Raw genomic sequence first — 10,040 nt, 5'->3', positions numbered from 1 at the left:
GGGTGATGGGAAGGGGGCTCCACTAATGAACTGCCGGTAATTGCATACTCTGTATAATTGCATGGCAGTTGTCCAATCCCGATTCCATGCAATTATACAGAGTGCAGTCAAATGCGAATCGTGTCAATTCTCCGTGGTGGTCAGTCGTCAGGTTGCTCGACTTCAAGATCCTCACACTCGACTTCAAATCCATTCATTCCCTGGCAGCTCCCTACCTCTCCTACCTCCTCACTCCACCAACTGGCACCTCCACTCAATTGGCACCGGCCTCCTGCTCGTCGCTCGCACCCTCCGCCCCACCATCAGAGGCCATGCTTTCAGCCACCACACCACAAAACTCTGGAATACTCTCCCTCAATCCCTCCGTCTTACTCCCTCTCTCCCCTTTTTCAAGTCCAGCCTGAAAACCTTCCTGTTCAACCATGTTTATGGCTACATACTCCCTCCCCCCGGCTCAGTCAGGCCCCGCCAGTGTTAAGCGCTCTGAAATTTAAGCTCTCTGAGACGCTAACCTGCGTGGAGGGCGCTATTTAAGTTCAAGTTGTCGTTGTAGGAGTCTGGTATTCTGAAAGGAAGAGATGAAATCAGCTGAAGCGTCCTCCTCATTCCAAATTTCTCTTGAAGAGCAACATTCAATGATAATATTTACATTTATATAGTGGCTTTCACATTAAGAGGATATCTCAAAGCGCCTTACAAAGATGACTGTGCATCCTGAGCTGGGGGGGAACGGGTCGGGATAAAGTAGCCAAAGAGGGTGGAGGAGATTAATTACCTTCTTGGGGAAAAGTATAACTTAGGGTGGAGAGGGTTGAGAGAGAGTGGAGCGGGGAAAGGGGGATTGAGAAGGGAGTAGAGAGAGAAAGGGGCGTAAAACAGAAAGAGGGGGGAAGGAGAGAGGTAGAGAGAGGAGGGAGGGGTTGAGAGAAATAATAACAATCCTTGCATTTGATATACCACTTTTCACTTCTTCTCGACGTCTCAAAGCACTTCACAGAATAGACCCCAAAGTGAATTGACCGTATGTTTGTGGGCGAAACGCGGCAGCCGATTGGGCGCAGCAGCGTCCCCGCCCACACACCGGTGGCTTGAAGTGACCAAATGATATCACTGTTTTCTTTTCGCGGGTTGTCAGGAGAGTGCGCGGAGTGCGGAATACTTGGCCGAGGTTTCGAACTCAGGTCTCTCGCTTGCGAGGCGAGCGCTCTAACCACTGAGCTACAGGACTCCCTGAGAGGCGGTAGAGAGAGAGAGAGAGAGAAAGGAGGTAGAGAAGTGGGGGGGATAGAGAGAGAGAGAGAGGGGGAGAGAGAGAAAGGAGGTAGAGAAGTGGGGGGGATAGAGAGAGAGAGAGAGAGGGGGAGAGAGAGAAAGGAGGTAGAGAAGTGGGGAGAGAGAGAGAGAGGGGGGAAGGGGAGGAAGGAGAGATAGATATGGAGAGAGGTGATGGCGGTGGGGGGGGGGAGAGGGGGGAAGCGGCCATCTTGTCCCTCTGGCTCCTCCTCTTCCGCCCTCGGCTTCCGGTGGCGCGAGCTGCGCTGTGGTTGGAGGGCTCGGCGCAGGCGCGGTGCGGCGCGGCTCCTCCCCAGCCTCGCAGTCATCCCGGGCCGAGCGGAGCCGAGAGAGAGGCAGAGAGTGTGTGTGTGTGTGTGAGAGACACACACAGAGCGAGAGAGAGAGAGAGGGGGAAGCGGCCGCCGCGTCCCAGAGCCACAGGCCGCGGCCCGAGAGAGAGGGAGAGGGCGGGACAGCCAGAGACAGACCGGGAGAGAGAGAGAGAGAGAGAGCGAGCGACCGCCGCACTAATGGAGGCCATCGCCAAGTACGACTTCAAAGCCACCGCCGAGGACGAGCTGAGCTTCAAGCGGGGGGATGTGCTGAAGGTGAGGCCCCGGGGCCCCGCCAGGAGCCTGCGGTCAGGAGCCGGAAGGAGAGAGAGAGAGAGAGGGCAGGGCAGGGCGGCCTGGAGTCTGTCACTGTCACTGCCCCCCCCCCTCTTGCCTGGCTCTCTCTGCTCCCGACTGTGTGGGGTGGGGGGTGTGTGAGGGGTGGGGGGGTGAGGGGGGCCGCCGAGGCCGCCGGTGTGACAGTCACCGGGTGAGGGGGTTGGAGGCGGCGCCCCCACTCCGCTCCTCTCACCTTGCGCTCCGCCGCCGCTGTCCCCGCTTCCCTGTGTCACTCGCCGTGCGCGCCGCCGGCGGGGGGGCGGAGGGGGGGTCTGAAATCCCCAGCTGCTCCCTCCCGCTGGGCTCCCTCTCCCTCTCTCTCCCCTCTCTCCCTAACCCCCCCCTCCCCACACACCCCAACCCCCCGTGTGTCTGTGCTGGAGGGGGGAAGCGGCAGGAGGAAGAGAGATGGGGTGGGGGCGGGGGGTGAGGTGGGGGTTTTTGTCCGTTGTCCGGTCTCTGTCAGAAATACTGGGAACTTCCAAACCAGAGGGGAAAATGGGGTGTTAGCCACAGCTTTATCCTCTTTTACCCCCCACCCCAGCCCCCCCACCCCCAGCCCCCCACCCAGTCCCCCACTCCCAGCCCCCCCCCCCCCCACCCAGTCCCCCACCCCAGCCCCCCCCACCCCCTATCACCCCCAGCCCTCAGCCCCCCCGCCACCCACCTACCCCCCCACCCCACCCCCACCCACCAGCCCCCCCACCCCCAGCCCCCCACCCCCAGCCCCCCCGCCACCCACCAGCCCCTCTACCCCCCACCCCTTATCCCCCCCACCCCTAGCCCTCCCCCCCCCCAGCCCTCATCCCCCCCCCACTCACCCCCCCCCCCCCCCCCCCCCCAGCCCCATGTTCTCCTTGGGAAAGCTTTAAGAGGCGGCTGCAGATTTCCAGAATATGTTGATCTGTTTCGGAAGTGTGAAATGCAGTTGATTTTAGTATTTACGTACGTATGTCACTTCACGGGTTTCTCTCCTGATGATGTCTTTCTTCACCCACGTCGCCTTTTCTCCAACCACCCACCCCCCCACCTGAAAAACAATTGCCGATTGACGTTGGCGGTGGTGGTGTTATGTCAAACCCCCCCAAAAAAAACCACACGCATATGGAGTTATGCCATTTGTTTGTTTGATGGCCATCCTCATGATACAGCTGATAAACATCCCTGTGCCTTCCGGCGTTTCTGAAAGCTTACACTGGGAGGAAAAATACCCGTCCATCAGCAGCATTTTACATCAGAATCCTTATGATTGATATACCACCTTTCGGGTTGGGAGGATGTCTCAAAAGTGCTTCACATGATTTATTGTGAAGTCACTGTATTTTTGTGGGGAAGCATTATGACAGACTTTTTTTTCCGTTTCCTCTGGCATTTGTGTGAAAGCAAAAAAAAATATTTTTTGCTGCACAGATTGTTCATAGCGCAGTTACATTCATGGGGATGAACAGGGATCGCTGCACTAATTTATTAGTGTAGTGAATAGACCTGGACATTTTCCATTTCTTCCCCCTGATACCTTGTCCAAGTAGCCATGCGTTCTATTCGATATAGCGTTGGCATCGCTATCAAACCTGTTTCTGCTCCCAACAGATGTGCAAATGTGCTGTGGTTGCCAGGTGAGAGGAGCATAGGGTTCAGCTGTGAAACCCTCCACAGTCAAATGTCAGTATCTTCACTCACTGTCAAAGATCACATGTTGAAGGAAAACGCCTTCAGGAGGGCAGAACACTGTGCACATACTGCTCCACCTCAGTCCACCACAGAGTTGACATGGCTCCACTTCATCACTATGGAGCCAGAGGCACCACTTCCCCTCCCCCTGTCCCCAAGAATATTTTTTTAGTTAGTAGCTGACAAACGGGAGGTTGATGTCTCTTGTTAGATGGATAGTTGTTGTCTGGAACCTTTATGGTGATCAATAGCTATTAGATATCTATCAGTAAGGAAACAATAAACAAAAGATTGATGGAAGGTAAGCGAACAAGCCACCAGAGCCAAATATGTTTCATCCCAGAGTGCTGAGGGAGGTTGAAGACCAAATAATGGGCGCTCTGACTGAAAATTTTCAGAGCATTCCAAGGAATCGGAAGATGGCTATTGCTATGCCATTGTTCAAATGATGGGCTTGTGGAACCTGGTGTACCCCGTGCCCTCCCTCTATGCTTTCAAGGTCCTACTAAAACCTACCTATGGGCTGTACCTTCAGCTTTGGAGGTCTGGATGATCTGAAGCTTGTTGAGTTTTGAGCTGGGAAGGAAAACTTTGGAGAAATAGTGTGGAGGTCACAAAGTGCAGTTAGGTTGTTGAGCAGAATGGCTTCAGTTTGTCAACAGTCAATTCAAGGAGATTTGAGATTCCTGCAGAAGTCTATGTTTGTTAGTTCGTCTGCTGAAGTGGCAATGGTCATGGAATCATGAGTGGTGGCAGAAAGATGGAGTTGGGTGCCCTCTGCAGTCATGTGGAAGTGGTCCTCAAAAGAGGAAAGGGGGTGGAGAAAGAATAAAAATGTTGCTGCAAATGCTTGTCTTGTCTGTATGGCTGGTTATATCTTAGTTTAGAGTTTATTATCCAGACGTAATCAAAGTTCGAGGTAATCTCAGTTCATATTGAATTGAAAGTGAAGAATTTCTTTGAAGTTAATATTTAAGTTCTACACTTTTGCAGGCAGCTCATGTGTCAGGCTGACACCAAAACGTTAGTTCATCTGTCAGAATTCAAGCCCTATGTCACATAGATGACACTCCAATACAGTGCTGGGGGTGTATTGTATTGTTGAAGGTGCCATCCTTCGGATGAGATGTTAAACCAAAAAACCTTTTGCCTGTTTAGATTAAAGATTCAACAACACTATTTGAAAACAGACAGGTCTTGGCCAACAGTCCCCCAAAATTTGGTTATTCACTTCATGGCTGTTTGTGGGACACTGGCTACCACAAGCAAATACAAGGATTATTTCTAGTGATAATTAGCCCTGTTCTCCTCTCGTCTTACTGTACTTCCTTTAGAGCTCCCAGATTTCCTGCTCTCCTTGTCTGAGAGCTGGTTAGCTGATTCATACGCAGGATCTGGACAGACATGCTCATCATCTGCTTGTTGAGAGCTGTATACGGTGACTCTTCACACATCCTGTGTGTGGTGTTCACTTTTGTTGGTGACAGGCCTGAACTCAGGAGCTCAACTTGTTACCGTTTTTGTTGCAGCACTCTGGTGCCACAGGGCCTACATTGTATGACATGAATGGGATTAGTGATGGACAGCTGTAACATAATCTATCCTTGCTTCTGATATAGTGCCTTTCGACACAGTTGATCACGCCGTCCTCCTCCACCTCTTTTACTCCGTCATCCACCTCAGTGGGACCGCACTCGCCTGGTTCAAGTCCTACCTCACAAACCGCCAGCAGTACATTTCCACAAATGGCTTTTCCTCCCGCTCTCACCCGGTTACCTGCGGGTACCCCAAGGATCCATCCTTGGCCCCTCCTCTTCCTAATCTATATGCTCCCTCTTGGGGATGTCATCCGCAGACATGGGGTACACTTCCACATGTATGCGGACTCTATTTTTATTTTTCTACCACTCTTTGCGACCCCCAGTCCCCTGATGTTCTGTCAGCCTGCCTGTCAGACATCAGGAGCTGGATGAGCGTGAATTTCCTTCAGCTAAATGTTGACAAGACGGAAACCATACTCTTTGGCTCTCGTCGACATCTTCAATCGCATGGTTCTCACCTCCTCCACCTACCTGACCTGCCCCTAAAACTCTCCGAACCCATACACAACCGAAGCGTCAGGTTCGACCCCCAAGTATCCTTCCTCCCCCATATCCAATCCCTCAACAGCACCGCTTTCTTCCACCTCCGACGCATCGCTCATCTCCGTCAATATCTCACCCCAAAAGCTGCCAAAACCCTGGTCCATGCCTTTGGCAACTCTCGGCTGGACTATTCAAATGCCCTCCTCGCCGGTCTCCCCTCCATTACCATTCATAAAATCCAGGTGATCCAGAATTCTGCCGCCTGCATTCTTACCTGTACAAACTCCCCGATTACCCTAGTCCCAAAGAGGATCAATTTATTTATCAGTTTAAAGGATCAATTTCAAGATCCTCACGCTTGTTTTCAAATCCCTGCACTCCTCTGCACCACTCTACCTCTCTGACCTCCTCTCTCCTCGCAACAGTGCCCGTTGCCTTCACTCCATCGGGTGTGGCCTCCTCCTTGTCCCCTGAATTCCACTCCATCATAGGCGGCCATACCTTCAGGTCTCAGCTAAAGACCTTTCTTTTCGACTGCGCCTTTGGTCACCCTCTTCCACCTCCCTCTGGCTCGACCCCAGGATCCATTATTGTGAAGCGCCCTGAGACACCGTCCGGTGTGGAGGGCGCTATATAAATCCAAGTTGTTGTTGTCTTATCATGTCTTCAAGCCGTCTCAAAGCGCTTCACAGAATATACTGTAAAGTGAATTGACTGTATATTTTGTGGGCGAAACACAGCAGCCAATGTCCCGCAAACAGTTGTGGATTGAGTGACCAATTTATTATTTCTCTTTTGCTTGTACGTTATTTCTCTTCTGCCTTACCAGACTGAGTAAGGCAAGGCTGGAACCTCTGCAACGCAGCGTCGTTTCTCCATAGCTTTCAGCCTCCAGGTTTCGTTACTGGATCTTTTAGGCTTGTTTTAACGATGGTTTGTCTGAACATGCACAGAAGTTGGCACCTCAGTCCTGGCGTTTCCTGTTCTGCTTTTCCTCTATTAGTGAAAACAAATGAACCTTCAAACAGTAAATGCATCCAACAAAGGGAGCTGCATCAGGTGAATTTGAAAATTCTCTAATAGGAATAATAATAAAATTGTATTTGATATAGCGCCCTATCACTTTGTCGAGACTTCTCAAAGCACTTCACAGGATGTACTGGAAAGTGGATTGGTTGTGTATTTTGTGGGCAAAACGCAGCAGTCAGCACAGACAGCCATGGATTGACTGATTGCTTTTATTTGGGAATTTGTTGGCCAGAACATCAGGAGAATCTCTATTCTCTTTTCGAATAGTGCCTTGGGATCTTTAACGCCCACCTGAACAGGCAGATAGGATCTTGTCTCATCCGAAGGATGGCACATCCAATAATGCAGCCCCCCCACCCCCTCTATTGTTATGACATTACATAACAGTGTCATTTTAGTGATTCCAAGTCCTGACGTGGGGATTGAATCCACAGCCTTATGACTCAGAAGGCTGTCTGACGCACTAATGTTTAATTTATTTGTATTCTTAATCTGATGATAATGGTACATTCAGCGGGGTTTCTGTGTCATGTTGGAAACACAAATTGGCAGTGTAGTGCGAAAACAGAAATGTTAATTGTTGTTCTCCGTGTTTTAGCTTTTTAAGTGCCTTGTAAGAAAGGAGAAGCATTTTGCAGTTTGAGGGAGTTTTTTTGAGTGGTTTCTGGTTGGATTTCGAAACTTGTTTTTGAACAAACTGGTCATATTTAAAAGTTGGTGTGAAACTGACACAGCTGTTGAAAGTGGTGTTATTGTGTCTTTCATAAATACTGAAAGGATTCCTACCATCTGAAGATAGAAAACACATCTTGTTTTCTAAGATGGGATGGAAATTATTGGATTGTTGGGCCTTTTGCTATATTAATATAGTCTTTTATGTTATTAGTTCGGCATAAATATTCTCTATCGACTCTGTATAGTCTTGATTTAAATTCTTTTTAATCTCTGGTTTGGGAACCATTTGTGAAATGAACAGTGGAACATGTCAAATATCTTGCCCAAACATTTAGCGTCTTTTCCATTGGCTAGGATTGAGCTCGCTTGCCAGCTGCTAATTCTAGTGACTTGATCTATTGTTGCATTTAATAGATGATCTTTGAATCTGGCTAATTAGAAAATAAATTAAGTTTCATTTTTTTAAAGGAGAAATTGAGCTTAAGAAACCCTATTGGCTGAAGATCTTGGCACAACCCAGTGTTTTAACAGTTTTCTAAATAATATTGTGATTTAATGTTGGCAAGTTTTTCCAAGTTGACAGCAGATAAGATTTAATTAAATGTCGACAGGGCACTGAATACGTGAAAAAAAACAAGCGTGACCTTAGTACGATAGTTAGGTGTCTTTTGCTACGTTTGGGAGGTCCAACGTCAAACAATGGAACCAATCGATTATTTTTCAGCATCACAACCAGTGTTGAAACAAACCAGAGCAGCTCAGTTATGCAGCAAATTTAGTATGAATTTGCTTGTGGTATTCCCGAAAATAGTTTGACCAGTTATAGCAGGAGCATGCAAGGACTGTTTCTGATATCACTCAGACCCCTTGAATGACGTTGTCGAGTATATTGAAGGTCAGAAATATTTTTCTGAATTGTTGTCCAGGAATGTGGAAGATTGTTATCTGAATGAGGGTTTTCTAATGCATTGTGGCTATAAGCTACCATATTGCTTTACTTCTAGTACTCTAAATTCATANTTTTTAATATTTTCTCCACTCCTTATCTCAATGTGGTGACTCATGCAGGGATCAATTCCACTAGTGCTAGTTGTCTTTTGTTCTATTCCAAATGGATGTTCCACGTGAACCTCAGAGAGAAAGCGAGTGAGCGTGTGAGCGAGCGCACGTACGTGCATACTGGCTCTCATGTGGGTGATCACTGCTGTCAATCTACTCCTGTCTTGTTCAGTTCTATTCATATGAACTTTTCAGCAGGAATAGTAAGACCAACCCTTGCGTTGTAAGTCCTGCTCTGGTTGTAGGTATCTTGCTCAATACATACCAAAGGTTCTTTCATGGTTCTTCTTGATCCGTGCCCTGTACCATGAAGTAACCCAGTTGGGCTCTATGAACAATTACTTGGTAATTTTTTCCCACCTGTTAAACACACAGAGCTGCATTTGTTCCTTTTCTTTAGCACTGTTACAGGTCTGTGAATTGCTGACCCTGCAAAGTAGGTTCCATTTGGGGAATATACTGAGATCATGCTTGGATAGAGAAGGAAATGGCAATTTTAAAAAAAACTTGAGAACTGTTGTATTGCAAAACTGAGCCCTCAATACTGAGAAGAGAAGTGACGCCCATTTTCTGTGAATTATTTTAAATGGAGAGACGTGTTTATTGTCTAAAACACTGGAAATCTTCACTTCGTCATCTTTTTAACGATGTGATAAAATGGTCGTGTGAGTACACCAGCAATGGACACACGAACCACTTTGGTTATTACAGCTGGGCGAGGTGTTCAGCTTAACATAGAAAAACAAGTTCATTCATTACCATTTGAATAATATTTGTTGCTTCCACAAGTGAAGGGTCTCTTCATGGAGTAGAATTAATTAAACAGAAGTTCATTTAACCCACATTAGACATGTGACACTTCCTTCTTTGGTTGGGGAATATGCAGAGTGATCTTGGGTAGAGGGAATTGGATGATAAACAAATAACCCACTTGACATAACGTATATTCAGCCTGGGTGTGGATCTGTACTTTGTTACAGAGACTGCTGTTGCAAGAACAGCCCGCGCTGAAATGTATTTACCTTTTAGAAATTGACTGGATAAAGTCAATCCAGTGCACAACCTTGGTGTTCTATTTGTCTCAGCTCATTATTTCCTTGCATCCAAAATCAGTTTACTTCATCTCCACCACATCATCTGCTTTTGTCCCTATCCTGTGCCCAATATCCTTTGTTTCCTCCAGACTAGACTTCTCCAATACTCTTCTCGCAGGCCTCATCAGTTCTACCAACGATCGGCAAGCTCTAGCTCATCCAAAATCCAGCCACTCGCATCCTTATCCATGCAAATCCTTCACATGCTTGTCATCACAGTCCTCATCATGCTCCCTGTCTTTCTACCTTCTCCAGTGTTCGCCTCCTACTCGTTCCTTCTGCTCAGTAAATTACTGCTTATTACTTGCGCCTTCTACCCCACCGTCAGCAACTGAGCTTTCAGCCTCCATCCCCTACTTCTGGAACCTCATCCCTAAATCCACCCACCTTACACCTCTATCTTGTCTTCAAAAGCCTCCTGGAAACCCACCTTTTCAACCATGTCTACAGTCACCTTCCTACACTTCCCTGTTTGGTGCCTG

General features: G+C 48.2%; 1 protein-coding gene across 1 annotated transcript in view; it reads left to right on the top strand.

Annotated features, from left to right (window-relative positions):
• Positions 1–1,548: 1,548 nt before the first annotated feature.
• grb2a (growth factor receptor-bound protein 2a) overlaps positions 1,549–10,040 on the top strand; it is a 71,557-nt gene continuing 63,065 nt past the window's right edge. The window contains exon 1 of the mRNA XM_042342349.1: positions 1,549–1,883. Coding sequence (XP_042198283.1) covers positions 1,806–1,883 — 78 coding nt within the window. The 5' untranslated portion in view covers positions 1,549–1,805. The remainder of the gene's footprint in view (positions 1,884–10,040) is intronic.

Source organism: Callorhinchus milii, unplaced genomic scaffold (assembly GCF_018977255.1).
Source record: "Callorhinchus milii isolate IMCB2004 unplaced genomic scaffold, IMCB_Cmil_1.0 Scaffold20, whole genome shotgun sequence".
NCBI lineage: Eukaryota > Metazoa > Chordata > Chondrichthyes > Chimaeriformes > Callorhinchidae > Callorhinchus > Callorhinchus milii.
The sequence above is the reverse complement of the archived record's forward strand: the minus strand, read 5'-3'. Positions and strand labels throughout refer to the sequence as shown.